Here is a 23,227-nt window from a genome sequence, read left to right on the forward strand (position 1 = left end):
TTTAAATTTAATTTGGAGCCACAGGGTGTTTATATACATTGTCAGGGGGTGGGGGATGATGCAGCTTTAACTAGAGCAGCTCCAAGAAAGGCTTTAAGTAAAGTGCCTGGAACACCTTGCGTATCAGCATCCCCATGGTTCAAAATGGCAGTGGGGGTGCTTTAGATAAAATGCTCCTCATGTCATTTTGATGCACAGGGACATTGATACATGAGATACGGGAGGCTGCTGGAATGCAATAATTGCCATGCTCCTACAGACTCTATTAATCGAATCTGCTCCAATGCATTGGAATTACAGTGCATCAGATCATCCCCTCTGCTCATGTATAGCCACCCACAGGCTTCCTGCAGTTAAGTTTTAAAAAGAATTAAACTGAACAGTATTCCAGGGAAGGTATAGCAATCCACACCCAAGAAGATATTTTTGAGCAGCAGAACTAGAGGCCTTGCTAGCATGCTGTGAATGTGGCTATCAATAGGCACTGGAATAGATGTAACAGTTCTGATACTCCATCTGGGTAAGCATTTTCCTTATCAAAACTGTTATGGTATCCTAACATTTTGGAGTAAATCAGCAGTGGAAAACAGCCCTGCTGCTTCCTTTCCAATAACAAAAATTACATATAATCTAAAATTCCCCCCAAGAAACATTGATCTTACTTTTAAAACAGGGAAAATGAGAAGGGGAGTTAATTAAAGGAGACAAATGATAACAAAGAGCTTTTACCATAGATAAGGTACCAATATTTAATTATATACAATTAAAATATTATATTTGAAACCCCCAAGAAATTACAGAAATTATTTACAGGGGCTGAAATGATTATAATGAACTTTCTATATGCTCCAAAGGCCTTATTTCAAAGCTGCACAGAGAACACATTAAACATGATATGGAAAGTAAATGTAATTACATAAAGATATGGAGAAAGACTAGATAAGAAAATTCCCTTAGAGCACATTCCCCCTATTTGGTTAAGACAGCTTCTTTTTCCAGATAGGTAGCAGTTAAAGTAATGTAAGCTGCTAATTAGTTGTCCTGGCATCCTCCCACTGAAACTAAATCTACTATGGTGATATAACAAACAGCAGAGGAATATATAGAGCAGAAAAAATACCTTTATTCATATTTGGTGAGAATGTTCCCAGCATGGAAATAACTGTCACATACTTTTAATATCATAAAGCATCTTAGGTTCTCAAATAAAATGACTGCTCATACTGCATCATGGTATCACAGCAACATAGTATGGTATAGCAGAATTTGGAAGATAGGTGATAATGGGCACACCTAAACAAGACGCTTTACTGCACCTTAGCCTGATTTATTGTGCAGTATGGGTGTGCATCTACATGTACACACTCTTACTGTGCAGTAAAAATGGCTAATCACAACTAAATTTGATACTGCAGTTTATTAAAGTGCAGTAACACATGTGTAGACATGACCTAGCACTAACTTTAGTATCAGGTCTTTCCAGCCTTTAGGGGGCCAGCCTGAGCCCAGCCCCAAGGCTCCGGGCTGGGTGCCTCTCCTACACTTCTCCTGTACCATGAGGAGTAGCCAGCCATGACACCACTGGCCACCAGAAGCGTCAGTTCCTCCCCAGGGAGGGTCCCTGGCCAGCCTGTGGCCCACCACACACCATGGGCTGAGAACACCAGGTGCAGTGGGACATTATTGCTGATGGGGAGGCCTTGTACCAAGCCACCAGCCTTGCCAGCCCCGAACATGTGGTAAGTCCCACACTAGGAGGAGGGCCCTCCCTGCTCCTGCTTCTGCCCCTGGTCCTAGCACCTGTCTCCCCTCCCCACCCACACTCCCACGCTCTGAGTTCTAACCCCCCAGCATGCAGAGAAGTGGGACACAGTTCAGAACCTTATTCAGCAATGCCTGTGGCTCCTCAGCTGGGCCAAGGAAGGCGTTGATACTGGTGGCAATGTCCTCATTAGCAGTTGGGACAGGGATGTGTAGTGCTGCTATAGGTAGCCCTCTAGGTGGCAGCAGAGGTTGCAGGGCAGCCCAGGCTCTTCCCCTGCAGCATCATAGCTCAGGGTCCCAAACCACATGTGCAGGTGTGCCCAGGGCACCAGGAAGATTAGCTTGGATTACCCCTCAGCCTGCACAAACACCTCTTTGTGCACCATCTGAGGCACATGCAGAAGGGCTATGCTTGGGGCACAGCAGTGCAGGGGGGGCAGCCCCAGGGCACCTACCCAGAGTGGCCCCCAGGGGCGAGGGTACAGGCATGGCCAGCCCCTCACCCCAGGTGGCCCTGAGCCCAGGTGCCATGGAATGGATGGATCCCATGCAGAGCAGTTGGCTTGCAGGCAGAGAGAGGGGGCAGTGGGGTTTGGAACTGAGGCAGCAGGTGCTGCCAGCAGCCTGGCCTGGCCTGCCCTGGGAAGGGGGTGGGGGAGGCAGGCTTCCTGCAGCCAGCACCCAGCAGCCTGCTGGTCCCAAGGGAACAAGTGGGGACAGGAGGCTTGGCCCAGGCCTGCCCAGCCAGACTTCCCATGGTCCATGGGCAGCAGTACATGGCCGACCTCCAACCTGAGACCAGGTGGTAAACAGCCCCTAGAGCAGAACATCTTATCTCTGAAATGTTGCAAACTCTTACAAAAGGCTTCTGTCTCTTCCCAGGCAGATGTGCCAGCTTGTCAGCGGTGCACGCTAGATAGAAACATCCTGCTCCAGTGGCTGGTGGGTGGCAGAGGAGTGGGAGGTACAGGCGCAGGCCTGGCATGTGAAGGATATTCCCTGGGACACTGTCCAGGAGAAGGCATGGGACCAGGCGCAGTGGGGGTACTGGGTACAGATGGAGGCACTGGGGTAGGAGTGTGTTGAGCTGCTCCGGCAGCAGGTGGCCCTCCAGGCCCGGGCAGTGGAGACCACAGACGCTGGACCCTGTTCACCCTCCTAGTCCCTGGTTGTTGCTTCCATGCCCCCCACTGCCCAGCCCCTGTGCATGGCTCCACAGGGCCCCTTGGTCCTACCTGCTACCCAGCAGCAGGCCCCATCCTGGCCATGGGAGAAGATTCTCTGGCACCTCCCTCCCACCAGAGCCTCTGGTTCAACCCCCGCCCCGGGTTCCCCACCTGGGCCCAGCCCTGCCAATCATCCCGAGGCCATGTGCCCAGACACCAATAAGTGCCAGGCACGGCACTGCAGGGAGATGCTGTTCCTGGATTTGTGCAGGCAGAGGGGGAGCTGCTTGTCATTGAGGAGTGCTGTCTGGCATCACCCACGGACAAGCCCACCACCTGCTATTGTTGCCACAGCCCCCAGAGCTGTAGGGGAACTGGCCAAAGCTGGGGTTCTGGATGCCTGCTCCCAGGGTCTGCCTCCTAGGCAGCCCCACTCCACAGCATATCACTCTGGGACTCAGTGACTGAGACTGTTGTAAATAGTTTTCACTTTGGGAAGAGGGTTTTTTATTGTTGGTGGGTGAGGAGGGTGGTGGAAGGGCTCTGTGTTTTGGGGAAGGGCCTCTGTGAGTTGGGGAGGGAGTGGCAAGAGGGCCTCTATGTGTTGGGGTGTTGGCTTCTAAAGATACCTGCCAAGTACCAGCAGCTAGGGCCAGAGACTGGAGCCCCCCTGGTGGTCACAGGGGCATACAGCAGGACTGGAGGAACTTGGCACTAGATTTAGTACCAAGTGTCTGCACATGTAGACACCTGCCAAAAATCACTTGCACCACATTAGCTTAATGCACAGTACATTTAGCTGTGACTAACTGCACATGTAGATCTGTGAATAATGTAATACCCCACCTAAGACTAGGGAATATTCTGGATTTTAGAAAAAGGGATAGGTATTTCTTATCTGTCTATAATTTCTAGAATATGTGAAAGATGAAACAAAAACCCAAAGCCCAAGAGAGCAAAAGAGCAGAGCAATGTTTGCTTTATGGAAATGCATTTACAATCTTTAGCATTAGTTCTAAAATTGTTACAAACTAATGAATGTTACATTTCTACTCCTGGATCACCTCTTATTCAAAAAATAAAAGCTATGTTTTAAAAAATGGGACAGCTGTTTTCCCTTTGAATCTACTCCAAGCCTGCAGGCAGGTAAGGCACAATGAGATCTAATGAGTGATCTGCACAATCCACTATTTTATCATTGAAGTGACAAACTTTTCAAAGACTTTTGATGGAAGAAGCAGGGGATTTAATGACAAAAAAAAAAACTTTAAAGAAAAGTGAGTTTCTTAACCACATTTTTGTCTGCTAATGTTGGTCCCTTAACATCAGAGGGCTAAAAAGTAAGAGAAAAATGTTGTATTCATGCCACAAAATGCTCGAACAACTTAGAACCTATTGCTGAAGGTCCTAAGTTTGCAGAGGTCTTTGTCTGAGTCTTCCTTTATGCCACTGCCAATTTACATTTCTTATTCTTCATAACAAATTGACCCTGGGCAGAGATGCACTTTCAAAAAGAGCACTTCTGGTGAAAGGAGCACTTCTAATACTAGCTTCACTAATGCTCAACTTGGTGATACCTGTAACTGATGCCACAAATAATCACAGTAAATTTTGTGCTGAATATGGCCACAAGCAATGTGTTCAGGACTACAGCTGATATTTATGCATTTTAGCCTTGCAGCCACTTAACGGCATGCCTTTTCAATGTCCGCTTATGTGAAATACTGGCAAAACAATTTCTCTCTGTTTTAATTTATGGCAGAGTTAAAAACACAGTCTATAATGAATTCTGATTGCTACCTTAAAAAAGAAGGGACAGATGTTATATTTCTCATAAAAATGATGGGAAATTACTAACTAAACAAAGTAACAAACCAAATTTGCCTGTTTCCTGTATATAGTATTCTGCAAAGCTTACTTTTGGTAGTGGTGGGAGCTAAATGTCTGTAGTTTAGGGTATGACTTAAGTACAGATTTTTAAAGAACTGCATAACTACAAAGCTACCATTTTGGAAGTTCTATAAGCATACCAGGACAGACCAAAGAGCTACCAAAAAACCCAGTGTGCCCTATATAGCTAGAATACTTGCTGTAACAGTGCCTTTGCTTATATATTCTTTTCCTCCTATTTCTAATTCAAAATATTGGGACTTCATTTACAGTTATAATACTGTATTTGCTTAGTGAAGCATTTTAAAATTTATGATTATGTAGAAACCTAACACTGTAAACACTAATCCATATAGCAGTTAACCTCTTCTTTATCATATGCACTTAAGAAATTGACTAGCATTAGGCCTCAGTGCACAATGTCACAAGTTCATTGCTATTCTATAAATGTTTAATTAGATATCTTTCTGAAAACTGTAACCTCTGTAAAAGGTTAGTAACTGCCTTGACAGCTTTAGCAGATTTATACTACTAGAGAGTGCTTGTGCAGTATATACAATTAAAAAGGGAATATTTTCTTAATCTAAGAAATGAAGCACTAAATATACACTACAGGCCCATAAGCAGGTTTCAAATGACATAACAGCAACACTAGCTAAATGTAGAGGTGACAGTAAAATAGAATAGTTTTTTTAGAACAGAAAAATTATTATTTTTATATACTGGAACACACATTTAGCTGGTTTTAACCTGACATTTAGTGATCAACACAAAGGAAATTCTGACTTCTTTTTTTCTGTTTTTGTTCTTCACATAAGAAGAGAACTTTCTTAAAAACTTTGTTTTTTAAAAGGACGTGCTAGCAATCTTTTATTCAACAGCAGGCAATGCACTTTACAAATGGCCCCATGTAATTACCCAAACCATACTGTGTAGTGGTATTAATTTGTCTATCAGGACAACATTGTCACCTATGAGGGAATGAAGTAAATGTTTAATTAATATCCAACAATACTACACAGCATTCCAGAATGACACATGAAGAAAAATGACTTATCTAATGGAGACCAGAAATTAAAATAGCACAGTTAACAAAATAACAATTTAGCTAGAGAAGTGGGAATTGATATGCCAGCAGCTATCACACTTCTAGGAGCCAACACAATAAAAAGAAGCAGCATAAAAACAGAATTTAATATAGTCTTAATTTATTAGCTGTATTAAGGTTCCTAGATGCCCACATGTCAAATTAAAATGTGATATAAACTAGCCATAAGGATCAAATGTGGAACATCTTTGCATCAGGTTTGCCATTTTATCATGTGATAAATTTCTTGCATGTGTGGCACATTTCTAATTACTGCATGATGTATACATTGATCATGTGACAAATATAATGTCTGCCAAAAGCTTAAGTAGCTGGTACCAAGTCACTTTCTATTGTAACTTCTCCTAAGGGCTAAGTACAGACAGGCAAAAAGGCCAAGGCTGAATTGATTTAATCTTTGCCAGTTGGTCTGAGCGAGAGGTGGCCAAACTGCAGCTCAGGAGCCACATGTGGCTTGCCAGCACTGTATATGCGGCTCACCAAAAAATTGCCTGAAGCCCAACCACTTCTCCTGGGGCTGCCAGCTTAGGCTCCGCGCTCTTGGGGTGGGGACTGCAGCTGTGCTGCTTGTCCTGGGGCACGCTCTCTGTGGGGAAGCTGGAGTTCCCTGCACCCCCCGCTCCACTCTGATTCACTCAGCACCCCTCCTTCCTCTGCTCTTGAACTTCCGTGGAAAATTAGATGTGGCTCCCAGGGTAACTTTGGCCACCCCGATCTAAGTTGTGTAGATTGAACCAATAAGCTAGTAAACAGACATTCACTTGTGTTTCTGGAAATGCAGTGGCCCAGGCCAGAATCTGGGGGGCGCTAGAGCACACCTAACTGCTGGGCTGTAGCAGACAGCTTGGGCCAAAGCTAGCCCACCTTCCTGCAAGGTGGGGTTTGAAGGGGAGGTGCAAAGCATCCTGGGATGCTAGGGGACTGTGAGTTAACTTGAATCTGGAGGGGATCTGGGATGGAAATTCAATAAACTGATTTAACCTACATCAGATAAGTCTGATACTACATCCATCCAGGTTTATCTTAAACTGGTTTCAGCCATTTTGAAAGCAGTTTATGTGCACTGAACCAGGTTAAACCAGTTTCCAATCAATTCTACCGGTTTGTGTGTAACTTTTGTCCTTAGCCAAAGAGTGTAAGCGCTGCTCTCAGAAACATTCACAGAAATCCTGAAAAATGTGGTGAAGGAGTAAAATCTGGATTTACGCTACCATAACTGACAGCATCAGTTTCTTTTAACAACATTTTTTTAAGTTAATTTACACTTAAAGTTTGGTAAGTTAAATAATAGCACTATTATGCAAAATAGCCAAGAATATTACAATTAAAACACTTAAGTAATATGTCATTTTAAATTAGGTAACAAATATTTTGTTTTCGTTACAATTCAGACATTGTTCTAATAATTCAGAGAATTACTGCTTTAATCCAACAACAACCTTACCTGATTCACAAGACACACTTACAAACTATTTCATTATAAGAAGAACAAATTACGTACTTTGAATCAAAAACATAGAGGCATGAGGGTTATATATGTGAATCTGGAAGTGCCTAAGAACCCTAGAATTCCAGTAGGGTACTGGTTCAAGACTGGCACACAGGACAGTGTTTCAACAATGGGCATATCTACACATTCATTAATTCACCTTAGATACTGGACATTTAGTTTATTATTTGCTTAATAAAGTACTAACTAAATGCACAACAGCTAGAATTACTGTGCAGTAGCACTGGTGCACAGTTATTTTTTGACACTTATTGTGCATTAGCCTAATAACAGTGCACAGTAGGCTATTAGCACTTTTTAACCTCCGTGCTACTGTGTAGTGTTATTAAGCTAATGCACACTAAGTGTCTCGTGTAGATGGACCCACTGGCTATTGCAGAACCTTGCTTTCTTTGCACATCTCTTTAAGCACCGAACAAAAGCTATGCTGTACCTTGTATTTCCAGAAGTTAATGGAGTTTTGCCATTAACAAGAGGTACAGGCTCATAGCTTAGCCTGGTGTGACTGCACTATATAAACTTGAATGCAACAGAACATTAAGAATTTGTTAAACGATTTGCCACGTTCAGTTAGGTAATGCAGAGTCTGCTAAACTAAGTTAACCTAATGAGATGCACACTGAATTATCATTATAGCTGATGAAAACAACAATTAAATGCTACAGATTGTGTATGTCATCATTAACTTGCTTTACAAAATAACATGCTTTAGATATCATGTGAGCTAACAGGATGAACTGTTAATAATAGTGGTGGTGATAAAGGGTGAATGCACACTGATTGATATTGTTAGTACTTATATGAGAGAGAATATATTGATGTACTTGGACTTGAAGAAAGTCTGGAGTGGATGCAACTCGTACTTCAGTATGGTTACAAACCAATGTTATTTTGCTAAAACTATCATGCTTAATTCTACAAGATAATCACATGGATTTATGCAGTAGTCACCCATCAGTCAAGATGAGAATTCAAATCTGCCTTAAGCCACAAAGTAAAGTTATTTGCTGGTAGCTATTTCAGCCAGGTCATTAACAGATGTTTTGTCAAATTACAAAAATTTTGTATAATTTAATGTGATTTATACTCTGTGTACAGCAGAGGCTTGTACATACCTATTTTGATGAGCCCCATCCTTGGATGCAATCTTACTATGTGCAGCATGCAGAAAGGCACTGAAGTGTAAATTTAACCTATAACTAGGTTATATAAAATTGCTGTTGGAAGGAACCAAAGAGTGGATTCTGAGGACCACTTCACAATGAATTCGCCTTTAACCAATAGAGGCAGATTAGGTATTTTTCTGTTTCTAATTACGTGACAAAAATGTTTTAGTAGCCGATTCAAATGATACTAATTAAAGGCCAAGTGAGTGTTCATAACATGGATCACCATAAACCTATCTTGGCTGGTTAAGTTTGATGAGGAAGAGCTGTACAGATGGGATAAAATATGAAGATGGGATAATGGGTTTCTAGGAGGAGCATGGCATTCAGCTCAAATTAGCATTACTTTCCCATCATCTAGAACAGTGGCGTTTAACCTTTGGGTGTTGTGGACTGGACAAGTGGCACTGTACACCAGGACTGCGCCTGTACACCAGATAAGGGCCTGTACACCAGGACTGGGCTCCAGACCACCTCCCTTAGCCCCACTCTGTCAATTGGATTGGGGCCCCGTGCTGCCCCTCTCAGTCTCACCTTCTTCAGCTTAGCACTGGCAGTTTGGGAGCCCTGTACCACCTCCCTGGGGCCCACACTACCTCTAGTCAGCCTCTGTGTGCCTGCGTCAGGTCTGGGCTGCCTGCCATTAGCCCATTTCGTGTGTTATCTGTCCCGCAGGGCTCCCTACAGGTCCAGAAATTTGGCAGCAGGGGGCAGTAATTGTTGCTACCACTCCCAAGCTGCCAAATTCTTAAACCCAAGGGGACCGCCAGATGACACACTCCATGGGCTGGATCTGGCCCAGGGGCCAGAGACTAGGCACCATCTGATCCAGAACCAGCATCACCACTATGAAATTCGATACTAAAACAAGAGGCACATGTCAGGGATTTACTACTACACTAGTGGTTTTCTGTAGAATTATTTCTTCTCTTCAGGGTAAACTAGACAATAATAGTGAGCATGACAATACTATCCTCTCTTTAGTCCTGGACACCACAACGTTTTTTCTGCTCCTTGTTTGTAAATGTTGATCCCTACCTCATTCTACTGTCACTGAACCTTGCAGCACTTTACCACAAATAACTTGGCAAGCTGAAAACTGCTCCTTTGCAGCCTGCTATTGGACAGGAGAGGAAGAGGAAAGGAGAGGAGACAGAAAAAACATGTGCACTTGCTAAATGAGCCATGCTATAGGAGAAGAAATCAAGAAAAAATATTTTTCCATGTCCAGGTGGAAAAACTAAAGCCAGAGTGGCTAATTTGTTCCATATGCTGTACCTGCAGGTTTCCAGCAGCTGAAATACAGAAATCAGACAGAAACTGCTTTTTCTTGCTGTCTGCTGTTGTCTTTTCTTTCTCCTTGCATGCATTTTATTAAAGAGGATTGGGTTTTAACAAAACAATGCAAACCTGCCACTGAATATTTATTCACTCTTCTTCAAAAAAGGACATTTGGTACCATGGGAAAAAACCTAAGCAAGTGTTTCCTCTTAAAAAGACTTGATAAAATATGCCCACGGAGTGGAGAGGAAGGGCAATTTTTAAAAAAGGATAATATTTTCCCCTTTTTTTGTAAGTAGCAAATGCTAAATGTAATTTTTGGTTTCAGGTATGTAGAAAGTAAACATAGGAACAAAATTCCATCCCAAGATATGGTATTTGCCAACGCAAAAATAAAAAATAATGGAACTTAGAATTACAATATGCTTAAACCCCCCCCCCCAAAACACAATCCTCCCAGCAGATCTGCAAGTCAGAATTGAACAAGATTAGCAAAGTTGTGTCCGGGACTCTCGGCAAAAGATCTATGTGGTCTATCTCCATATGTTGTTGGTGCTATTCATCCTTTATTAGCTACACAAGTACTACTTATTTTGAGAGACAATAGTTGATATATTAATAAGTGATAAGACAGCAACAGTTAAGAGTACTCAGCACAACTCATCTGCCAGGATATAATGGAATAAGAAGTCTGAGAGGGTGCTGGGGGGTTTCTAAAACTTCCTACAACATTAATTTATTTATACAGAGTATGAAAATCATGAAAACAACAAATAACATATACAGTTCTACCTGGAATATGCAAATCTTATTTATCTGAAAATTCCCTGGTATTTTAGATAAGGCCCAGTCTTCTGATGTCTATTAATTATACTGAGAACTCTCTACACTACCCAGTGTCTCTCCCCACCACAGCCTTTGGTAAATCAAGACTGCTCTTTGGTATTATCCCACTAGGAAGATATTTTATCAAGTCTTTGATACACTTGTACCAAAATACACAGCAAACTTGTACCAGAATACAGAGCAAACTTTGAAGAGGATCCTTTTTTGTGAACTTGAATTTAGCCAAACAATAGGTGACTGAATACCTTTCACTGAACTGTATCAAGAGAATGTCTGTGACATTTCAGAACTGAATACATTTTATATATAATAAGAATAAAATTATAATCTAAATGTATAATTCTAAGACCAAGCATTACAGACCATACACGGTATGCTGTGGAGTCCAGTCAAAGAACATTTCTTTAACCTTTTGTACTGGGCTAAATCCCTGCATACTGCTCTGAAAATGTAGGAAGTCGGCATTCTTCTGTGCTTTAATGCAGCTGTCAGGTACTAAGCCAAACAATATACAAAAGCAAACAGCAGATTATGTTATAAGTAGGCCAGCTTACTTCTTCAAATTGTATTTGATTCATAAACCAAAGTGAAACAACAAAACACATTGGTTTTCTTGGTCCAAAATGTTGGGCCTAATTTTGCTTACTTTATCATCATCAGTGGTCTATTATTACTAAACAGAACATTTTATTTAGAAGCTGCTGTCTGTTTCATTCAAAAAAATTCAGCTGCATTCCTAACTCAAACAACTTCACACACATCTCAACTACATTTCCTACGCATGTTCCATGAAGCTGCTTCATTCAAAGATTAGCATAGCTCTTGAAAAGAGCAATTACCATACAGTAGAAGGATCTGAAGGAGCTCTTTTGTTTATGTTGTGGGGAAGCTGGTGGATTTGAAATCAGTTTATTTACTAGCCAGGTAACAGCCAGCACTGAAAATTGAGCCACTGGCCTCCTAACTGGTCAGTGATACAACAGCAGCAGGCACCCCAGTCAGATTGAAGGCAGCCACCAGCAGTATTTTTAAAAATCTTTTTTTTTTTCCAGATTGAATCCTAATTAAGGGCCAGATTTGTTATATTTACTTCTGGGGAATTATTTGCTATTTGTGCTGTGATAGCCACAAGAAAGAATTGGTCCCTATTACACTAGCCAGTGTCCATATGCATAATGAAAGGATAATTGATCCCTGAAGGTTTCAGTGCAGTTTCTTCCAAAGCAAGATACTGATCAACTGGGAAAATGCTGGCAAAAATTGGACTTAAGAAATATTAATTTGGAGAGAGGAGTTTTTATCGGGACTATGAATGCTAATAATGGATTGCTGATTAGAATTATACAAATATATATTTTGATACATTTCTTAGTGGGATGCAATAGCACTGAATGGACTAGCAGTGCTGGCATAAGTGACATTATCATAAATTAACGTATATTTAAATGGGGGTTAGGAAAAATAATTAGCATCCTTTGATGAATGCTAACATAGAATGCAAACAAATCATGGACTGTGTCAGGTGAGCTGAATTGAAAAAGGCCGTCAAGAAAACCAATGGAGATGATGTGAGACTAAAATAGAGAATAAAAATTCTAGGAAAGGATTATTACTATACATTTTGTCAGGCTTTTGATTTCACGTTTATTCTCTCCACCCTATTGTTCTCTTATGTCAGGGTGTTAAACTCATCCAACCCTGCGGGCCAGGTGAGTGCTGCTGGGCTGGTCTGTGGGCCAGACCAGAACTGATCTTGGAACAACCTCCCCATGCCACTTGCTTGGCACACGGCCAGTCCAGCCCCATGCACCATGTGCCGCATGCACCAGCCTTGGGGCTCACTCTGCATGTGGCCCCTGGGACCAGCATAGGGGTTTGTGCTGGCCATACCATGCTGGGGTATGTGCTACAGGCACTGCACATGGCACAGATGGTTCAGGATGTAGGCTGTATGTGGTATCTCAGGCCAACGCCCTATGCTGCTTGCAAGTGCATGGAGCTTGGGCTGGCACATTCCAGTGAATGCAGGCTGGATCATATGGCTCCCCAGCCTGGATTTGGTCTGTTGGCTATATGTTTGACACCCCTGGTCCAGGAAATAATAAAAAGGAGTTTCTCTAAGGATCATAAATGGAAAAATGATTATTTATGCGCCTATTGATGAAGTCTGTAGAGTTGCCAGTTCAGTTTCGTACCTCTAGGTACAGATGGCAGACAAGTTTATTAGGATTCAAAATCTGGTATATTTTAGACTTGGAATTTGAAGAAAGGGGTTGCTGAAATAAAATTAGAACACCTATTTTTAAGACTTGAAAGTATTTTTCTTTAAACTTTTCTAAGTCCACTAGATTTAGAAAACTTTTCTACATCCATATTTAACCTGATGTAGGTACAAGTATATGTACAATTACTAGACAACTCCAATCTAACACATTTTAACTACAAGATCAATACATCAGATGTACATAATACATGCAATAAAACACAGCAAGTTTCTATATATGAATCTCTGCAATTACTGTAGGAAAATGCCACAAGGAAAAGGGACACATCAAGAATAGCTATAGAGTTCCTTGTGATTACAATGCATGTAAGTTCAACATCTGTATAGGCAAAACTGGATAGAAATGAATACTTCAATCTGTTTAAACGATGCCATGAGGGCAAAAGTGAGGCACTGGTTCTTATGAAGTTTTCACCCAGCTAACTTTCTGGGCCAGAAGACAATTAGGCTTGGTACAGACATTCAAAAAGCCTGAAGCAGAATCAATCTAAATTATGAAGTTTTCTGTAAGTGGCATAGTTCAGATCACACAATTGCTCTTTGGAGGGGTGGGTGGCCAAGCGGGCGAATATTAGACTGGGTTCCTCCATTTTTAAATCAGACTATGAGGGTGCCTATACATGTGCAGAGAGGTTGCTCCAATGTGTTGTAATTACAATGCATTGGAGCAGACTTGATTAAGTGAGTCTTCTGGAGTGTGGTAATTACTGCATTCCAGCAGACTCCAGTGTTATGTATATCAGTGTCCTCATGTTGAAAAATGGCGGCGGGATGCTTTAATTAAAGCTTGTTTGACAAGTTTTAGTTAAAGTGCCCTGGGCACCATTTTTCAGTGTGGGGACACTGACATACAAGATGCTCCAGGTGCTTTAATTAGAGCAGCTCTCAGAGCCACTCTAATCAAAGAGCCCTCTCCCTCCCCACAGCATGTCTATAAACGCCCTGAGTGCTGAACTTTTGTTCTGTTATGCATATATACTGCTTTCCGATTGCTTATACTGGTAAAAGTGTGCCTGTACCTGGCCTAAATGAGCACACAGAATCACAGAGGAGATAAACTGGTTGAGCTGTACAGTCTACTTTCCACCAGGATAGGATTGTTCCCTAGAGCTTCATTACCAAAGGTTTCAAACAAATACATCTTATTGGCATAGGAGGAAACTAACTGGTTCACTGTAGAGTAGCAGCAGAGTGTGGAATGAAAATGTGCTAAAATATTTAAAACATTTTACCCACCAAAGCCAACAGGTAGGAGAAGTAAAGGGGCAAGAAGAATTGTGGACTTGCAAGCAAGGGAGTAGGAAATGAATTGGACTCCTGAACCTAAAAACAAGGAAGGGAAATGCTGTTTTTGGAACACGAGGGTGATGAGCATGAAAGAAGGAGAAAATGCTGGGGGCTAGATTTATTTTATGTAATAAATAAATAAATAACAAGGGACATGTAAGGGCATGGGAGGAAAATGATACAGTATGGCTAGGAAACAGAGAGCTGGAAGAGCCAAACCAGAAAAAAGTGTAGAACATAGAAATGGGTCTGACTGGAGAAAGAGAAAGAACATAAGGAACAAGAGAAAAAAGAAAATGGATGAAAGGGAGGAAAGGAATAATTACAATATTGAAGATAAATCTTTATTTCCTATTCAAGTTCATCATTTTTTGCATGTGCCTGCCAGAAAATGGGGGAACAATGAGAAAATGGAAGTATTGATTGCAGTTCAGAGAGCAGGGAGATGAATAATTTTCAAGCTGATCATAGCTTGGAGAAAGAGAGAGACAAACACTTCAATAGTTTATTTGGTTCACTGTCATCTGTATGGTTTTGTTACCATTAAAAATGCTGCTATAATATAAATCAATCAAGGGTTAATTCACTGCATATTCATGACTACACCCTGGGTGTCTGACATTATTGTAACACTAGGCAGACTGCTCTTATCATGTGAGATCATTAGGGCTCACCTTGTCATTACTGCAAGGTGAAAAAACTCCTTTGTGATCAGTATCTTTGGTATCAGGCACCTTGTGGCTAAGTTCATTTATGAAATAAAATTTAAAAAAAAAAAAATCAAGAGAGCCTATGGCTTTGCACCAAGTGCACAATGGAACAGAAATCTTCTTTTGATTAATGTTTTAAACACAATGGGCCATCTCTCAATGCTGTTTATGATATCCAAGAAGGTTACAGAAGTGGTACTGTACAGATGTATGCACACAACTGTGGTGGGAATAGTCATTTGATAAATTGCTTTTACAGTGCACCTTTGATCCACACCTGTGCTAAACTTACTTAATGATGTCTAAGGACCTTCTACAGAAAATAACTAAGTCTGTAACCAAGTACTGATACATTTAGCTGTAAAGGTAGTTCATTTCCCCAAATCATACTTGGTTAACTCGGCAATTATGCCAGCTGAGGATATTTTGTACCAGCCAGAAGCCTAATCTGGAATGTAATTGTTTTCCAGTAACCAGTTCAGTTTGTATTTCATTTACAGCATAAAAAGGACTTTCTAACTATTCACAAATAATTTGTTGAGCCAGTTCATTTTCCAAATTCAGTACTGCATCAGAGTGAAAGGCTCTAGATACAGCTATTGTAAGTTGTAACCAATTACATGCACTTCCGTACACAGTCCTGATAAACTCTATTACATAAACTTTTAAACTGCATCAACCATTTTTAATAGTGCATTACAAACACGTATATTTTAGGCATAGCCCATGTGGATAAACAACAGATATGTGCATGTGGGATACACATACAGAGGGAAAAAAATATAACTATTGTCATTGGACTGCTCTTACCATTTGCAGAACATCAGAAGAAACCATCTGCATGCAGCACATGGCTGTTGCCAGGGCACAGACAATGGTGGAGATGATATTGAGAGCACACACACTGAACAACAGATCCTGTGAAAAGACATGAGACAGAATGTCACTTGTTATCTTGCTGATACAGATGACAGGATTGCAAATATTTTTAGCAGGTTTGATAATAAACACTGTCAATTGTTATCAGTGTGATATGTTCTTAATTAGCTGTGTATAATTCACTAGGCATGTATCACTTTATCTTAACCCAAACAAGACACATATGCAGAAACAAAAAGCAAAACTGTTACTATATAAAATACTAAGGCCGCTTGTACATATGACAGGGGTTTGGTCCCCTAAATTGAAACTGTGGTTTTTAATTGTGGTGATTAAAAAAACACTCTTTAAATTTAGGGGCTTCCATCACTGTTATGGTGAGGGGCCTGATTCATTTTTTTTCCCCCTGCGGAGCCTACCCGTGTCTCCTGCAGCAGGGCATGAGCTGCGAGTGGCCTGAGCGGCCCCTGAGCTGTGGAGGGCCCCAGTCCTTCGTTCTGAGGCAGCAGCGCCCCGTGGGGCCACCTGGGTGGGCTGGTAGTGGGCAGGAGCTGCTCCAGCTCAGGGAGCAGCTGGGACCTATTCCCTGCACCTGTACACTGGAACCCCGCCGGGCACAGCTCTCTGCATGGGCGCTGTGAAGAGTTGGATCTGAAGAGTGCTGCCTGTGAGGTGGGGCAGCACCCCACCTGGGTGGCTCCAGGGGGTGCCACCATGGCAGAGGGAAGGACCAGGCCCCCAAGAAGCTCAGGGGCTGCACAGCACAGTGGCAGATTGCACAGGCAGGCTTCAGTGAGGTGGGGGGAAAAAGTGGTGAGGGGCCTAATCTTTTCTTTTTTCCCCGTGAAGCTTACCTGCCTCTCCCACAGCTGCGGTGTAAACTGCTGGGTGCCCTGGACCTTCAGCTGGGCTATCCCGTGGGTGGGGGGCCCTGAACTGCAGGGTGCCCTGGACCTCCACTCCACAGTGGTGGTGCCCCTTAGGGCCACCTGGGCAAGTGGCTAGCAGGTGGGTGCTGCCCCAGCTCACAGGTATTCCCCATCCCAATCCAACTGTTCCCTGAGCTGGGGTAGCACCCTCCTGCTAGCCGCCTGCCTAAGTGGCCTCAGGGGCACCACCACCATAAAGGGGGGAACTGGGGCCCTCTGCAGCTCAGGGGCCACTTGGACCACTGGCAGCTCATCCCCCACTGCAGGAGACATGGGCAGGCTCCATGGAGGGGAAAAAAGAATCGGGCCTCTCACTACTCCTGCCTTCAGCCTGCCTTTCCCGCGGCAGGGGAGGTAGGGGGGCAAGCTGTCATAAGCTACAACGTTACACATAGCTACTTTGCAAACTAAACTACATGCAGCTATGGTTTAGTTTACAATGTAGCCACCTTATTTAAATCATCAACCCTCCATGTGTACAGTGTGACACAATTAAACCAAAAAAAATAAGCAATTTTTGTCATGTTACAAGTGCCCTAAGATCTCAAATTCCCTACTTGACCGGTAAAAAAAATTTACTGCTGTTTTTTTGTCAGATTTAGCATTCAAGTGATAGCTATTACCAGAAACAGAATATGAGTCAGCCTCCTAATTTTAAAAAATATCTTAGTAAATTTTACTGCTTTAAATATTCTAAACCTTTATATTAGGATTCTAGCTGCTGTGAAGAGTTCAACCAAAAATTTATTTCAGGAGCTTTTACAGTTGGAATATTTCTGCCATAAACACTGAACCTATAGAAATGACAAGAGATCAAGAAGCCCAGCTATGTCTGTTACCTTTTAAATTAGTGACTGTACGCTGCTAAATTCTGAAATCTAAATTTGAAAAAATAACCTCACTAGCCAATTTAAAGAAAGGTAGAAGTGAACAAAACTTTAATCAAATTTACAGATTTTGATATTTTAATTTCAATTTTACCAAAAATTTGCAATTTAAAAAATGTATCAATCCCTTCCAACCCTATGCTTTACATTTATTGTTAATACCAACAGATAAAGATAGGAATTTTGTATTCATCAACACAAAGTTTAAAAAGGTGCTATACTTTATGCACATTTAGTAAGTGTGCAGCTGCAGCCCTGCTGATGCGCTTAGAGGGGTTTCATTGCTGGAAGCTTGGTGATATTTTTAAAAGGCTGAATATCCAGGGGAGGTTCAAGTGGTTCACAGAGGATATATAAAATAAAGCCCTGTTAATAAGCAGGGAGCAACAGAACTTAGTGAATGAAGAACATTCTGCCTAATCAAAAATTTAAAAGGTATATTTCAGTCCCTTCCAATTGCTAATATAAAGCCCGTGCTGTAAAATCAATGGACTGCTCTCCATTCCCCAGAAGAAAAAGAAGTAGTAGGAAGTCACAAATTTGCATCTGCTATCTTATTTGCATGGTCCCAAAAGTGACCTGAATTGGAAAAAGAAACCTGTCAGCCTATGCTGTCCTAAGTGCAAGTACAAAGTCTAGCAATTGGGTCAGCAGGCTCTGGTCAAAAGAGAATGCATCAAGCTAGATGTGCTGCTGGTATTTTATTCAGTGGTTTATTGGCTTCTCAGCCAACAGACGGATGGGAATATTCAAGGGAATAATTCATAGTTTCATAGTTTCATAGTAGCTAGAGTCGGAAGGGACCTAGGTAGATCATCTAGTCCGACCCCCTGCCTTGGCAGGAAAGAGCACCGGGGTCAGATGACCCTGGCAAGGTGCTCATCTAACTTCCTTTTAAAAATCCCCAGGCTAGGAGCCTGCACCACTTCCCCTGGAAGCCGGTTCCAGGCCCTAGCCGCCCTGACTGTGAAGTAGCGCCTCCTAATATCTAATCTAAACTTACCCTCCGCCAGCTTGTGACCGTAATTCCTGGTCACTCCTGGCAGCGCACAGGGGAACAGGGACTCCCCCAATACCTGCTGATCCCCCCTGACCAGTTTGTAGCAGGCCACAAGGTCCCCCCTTAACCTTCTCTTGTGGAGGCTAAACAGGTTCAGGTCCCGTAGCCTCTCCTCATAAGGCCTGCCCTGCTGACCCCTGATCATACGAGTGGCCCTCCTCTGAACTCTTTCCATATCATAGATTCATAGATTGTCAGGTGACCCCAGCAAGGTGACTGTCCAGTCTCCTCTTAAAGATTTCCAAGGTAGGTAACTGTATCACCTCTGGAAGGAGTTTATTGCACAGTCTGGACACCCTGACTGTGAAGAAGTTTTTCCTAGAGTTAACCCTGAAACAGTCTTCCAGGAGTTTGTGGCCATTACTCCTGGTTTTTCCCCCAAGGGTGCCCTGGTGAACAGTTCTTCACTGAGCCCCTGATGTATTCCCCTGATATAGCAGTAAGCTGCTATCAAGTCCCCTCTCAGCCTTCTCTTTTTTAGGCTGAAGAGGCCCAAAAATGAATGCTGAGTCAAGCAGAAGAAGACTGAATCATTGAACACATAATGATCATGATGCCAGAATTCAAACAAAGCTCCTACTATATGTACTATATAAGACTATAGTAATCCCAACTCTTCTCTATGGCTGTGAAGTTTGGGTGACCTATAGGGACCCATGTGAAAAGTCTGAAATGCCATCACCAGTGCTATCTCTAGAAGATCCTTGGCAAAAAGTAGGAGGATTGTCACACAAATTGTCAGAAACACTAACACCACTAGTAAGGAAAGGTTGATTATTCAACATCATCTGTGGTGGACAGGGCATTGTGTATGCATGCCTAATGTACGTTTACCAAAACAACTGTTATACTCCACACTCAGCCAAGGATAAAGGACAAGTGGGGGCCAGAGGAAATGCTTGAAGGACACCCTGAAGATGAACATTAAGAAGTGTGGCATTGATACCACAAATCTGGAAAAACTAGCCTGGGACAGGACTATATGGTGATGCCCTGTGAGAGAAGGTACATCTTACTTTAAGGAAAACCATCTCGCTCTGAAGAAAAAAAATGGCAGAAACATAAGAAAAGAAAACAAGACCAAGAAATCCGTGGTTGATCCCCCCTTTAACCACCACTTGTGGGGTTTGCCAGAGAGTCTGCAGCTCTCGGATTGACTTTCTGCCACCGCCACTGTTTCAGGAACTCCTGCTGGTAAACAAAATCATATGTCCAGTTACAGGCACCTAGTGCAATACTGGGGGATGTAAATGCTGCCAGCTAATTCCCATGGACCTGGGAGCCACTGTGGTTCTGCAGGGTCTTGGAGAACTTCTGGAACAAATACAAATTAAACAATGAGAACCCAGAGACCCTGAAAAACCATCGGAAAATCCAGGAGACTGTTAGGGCAAGAGAAGACTGTCATTCATGGATGTAATCCCTGGCAACAACTGCCAACCCACGTGGGAATGTATTTTCCACAAGGACATGCAGAAGGAACACAGGAGCTTGAATTGGCAGGTAGTCCACTGGGCACTGCAACACAGAGGACAGAGAGGCTCACTGACCTGCCCCAGGAAACATGCTGGTGGAAGAAGAAAAGAATTGACCACCTTCTCTGGGGCTTCACATATGCCAGGGAGGTGTGGAGAAAAGTAGCCATACTCCTCATGATGTTGACAGGGGTCAAGACCAGAGAGGCGGTGCTGTTCAGACATCTGACCCAGCAAGAGACCCCAAGAGCCCACTTTGACCAGTTCATCTCCTGCTTCAGGAACACCTTGTGGAAGACCAGAAACCTGTTCATGTGCAGGCACATGGAACTCGCAGTTGAGGACTGTGTCAAAATGGTAGTAAGTGAGCAAGTGTACTACATGAAGATGAGAGAAGACAATGGGGAGAAGATAGTGGAGGACAGATGGAAGAGCAGAGACTGGCACAGACTATTCAGGGACAAGATCCCCAGAGAAGATGACTATGGTGATGATGACAACAATAATGGCAACAAAGCAAGGACGAGTGACCAGGATGATGAAGAAGAGGAAGATGATGAAGACAATGTAGATTAAGGACTGGGGAAAAAAAGAAGTGTGATGGGTGAGGAGGGGGCTTTGCATGATTGTAATGATTAAAGGAGATAGTGATGGGCATGTGGGCGCACGGGCACATGGGAGTGTGGAGCAGTTATTATAACAGGGATGATGATGGTGTGTTTTGGACTGCCAAGTGATCCATATGAGTCAGGTGGCAGGTTCGTAGAGGTACAGGGAGGGGTGTGTGTGTGTGTGTGTGTGTGTGTGTGTGTGTTTTAAAAATTTAAAAACTGTACTACATACCAGCTGGTGCCAAACTGCTGCTCAAAAGTGTATTTATGGAGTACCTGTGCTAAAACTTGCAGCAGCTTCAAAAAAGGTAACATACATCAATTCTGGATAATCTAAGTGCATGGGTACTCTGGAAATTGCTACATGTTTAATTTCAAGATTATTGTCTTCAATTTTGCTTCCACGTCCATGTGCTCAGCGAGAGCAGAACCTGACAGTAAGTAGAGGGGGAAGGGGCTGCTGGGGAAAAAGGTGCAAGGAAACAGAGCAAAGAGCTACCTGACCCCCCAGGATTTATTTTTTCTGCTGCAGCAGTGGGAAGGAGACAACAAATGCATATATTTTCCATATAATCTAATTATTGGTAGTTATCTTACAATCATGATCATCTTCTATTTGAGTAAATAAGTATGGCAATATAAAACAGGCAAACCATGTAGAAAAGTACCCGTAAAGATCATCTACTGGTTTTGTTAATCTAGTCACTATTTACTTTTATATTCAACAGTAGATTTTTTTTCCCTGTAGCTTCCCTTGAACATCTTTCACAAGTCAAATCTTCTTGGATCCCATTCATCAACAATGGAATTTTAAAGGAGCACTGCAGAAAACCCCACTTTAAAAGAACATTGAGTTTCCACTACACTGCTTGTAGCTTTTGTCTTAATAAGATTTTTTCCTTCAAGTGATCAGTGGGAATCAAGCAGATTGGTTTGGTTTTCTTTAAGTGCATATTTCTTAGTAAGAAATTTCAAAGAGGTGGTCAGAGAAATATATGCACTGCCTGAAGGCTCGCGAATCCCATTATGTCTGGATGTATGACACTTGAATCCCACTCTATTTTTCTAACACTGTTTTTATATATACCCATTACACTGGATGTTGGTATGTGGTATATGCTACAAGAAGGGATTTGTGATATGCTTCAAAGCAAAGCTGAAAAGCCCCAATCAAAAGAATAACTTTTGAAGAGTACTGACCCATTAATGGCTTACTGCATTATACAACCTTCCTTGCAACAGTTTCAGTGCTACTTTCTCATCTCATTCCACCCAGCACAGGTAAAAAAGTATTTAACTTCTGATCATAAACAATGATAAATGTCAAGCTTTTGGAGGTAAATATTGCTGAAATATATTCATATACACTCTACATATGAGATGTACACCACCTTATAAATAGGAAGATTTATGTACATACAATTAAACACTGTTACTGTCATTTCTAAAGTTAAATGACTTGAGACAGATCTGAGAAGTGGTCTGTAAATTTAAGGGCATATTTTTCACTTCTATCAACCTGCAATTTTTAATCACCAGTGAATTTTACACTGTGAGTGAAATAAGCATGAGACTCTTGCTTTCAGCAAAACATTTAATTACACAGAGCGAAATAAAGTGAAATAATTATTTGTGTAAAGCATTCCATAAATCAAAGTGTGTCACATTATAACACTGCACTTGAAAAAGGAAAGGCTTCTTTACACATCATGACTTCTTTCTACTTCAGTTTTAGACATAAAGCATAGCAACCTTTGTTTTCCTTTGTGTCAGCTGTTCTCAAGTGCTTGGTTTTGTTGCACACAGCTGTACTCTACATGGCTCACCATGGTATCTGGTTATTCAGATTTCTCTTTCTAATCTCAACAATGCTCTCACCTACGCACTTCGATAGCTTAGGCAGTATGACTTTTTAAGGGACATACACATCAGCATTATTCAAAAAGTACATTCAAATAACATTCAAAATACAAGATGCAAAACGTAATGAATATAATGAATCACTAGTCTCCTGGCTGGGAATTTTGCGTAATGAAGTTTAAATGATCTGACTATAGTGGTATTAACTCAATGCATCCAATACATTACTCAAGCAGACAGCAGAGCTGAAGCACACACATTGCCTTTTATTTATCTGCTAGCCGATAAGGAGAGAAATCAAACTATCATCACTGTTATTAATGAAGAAAAAGCTGCAAAGTGAATCTTATTCTTCCACATACTTAACTGTGTTTCTGGAGATTATAGGAGCAGGTTGTGTTAACTCTCAGGCAAATTTACAGTTAGTTTATGTTAAACAATGATCACTTTGGAGATGAGACGGAATGAAGCACAGCAAACAAAACAGAGCCTGTACAATTACCTCATAATTAAA

General features: G+C 42.0%; 1 protein-coding gene across 3 annotated transcripts in view; it reads right to left on the minus strand.

The window, feature by feature from the left end:
• Window positions 1–23,227, minus strand: part of ENTREP2 (endosomal transmembrane epsin interactor 2) — a 424,211-nt gene that overhangs the window by 33,144 nt on the left and 367,840 nt on the right. For all 3 annotated transcript variants that reach the window (XM_090029879.1, XM_090029880.1, XM_090029878.1), the window contains one exon: window positions 15,823–15,930. In XM_090029879.1, the coding sequence (XP_089886005.1) occupies window positions 15,823–15,930 (108 nt within the window). The remainder of the gene's footprint in view (window positions 1–15,822; window positions 15,931–23,227) is intronic.

The sequence above is a fragment of the Crocodylus siamensis genome, chromosome 15 (assembly GCF_052110815.1).
Source record: "Crocodylus siamensis isolate JL-2025a chromosome 15, ASM5211081v1, whole genome shotgun sequence".
NCBI classification, from domain to species: domain Eukaryota; kingdom Metazoa; phylum Chordata; order Crocodylia; family Crocodylidae; genus Crocodylus; species Crocodylus siamensis.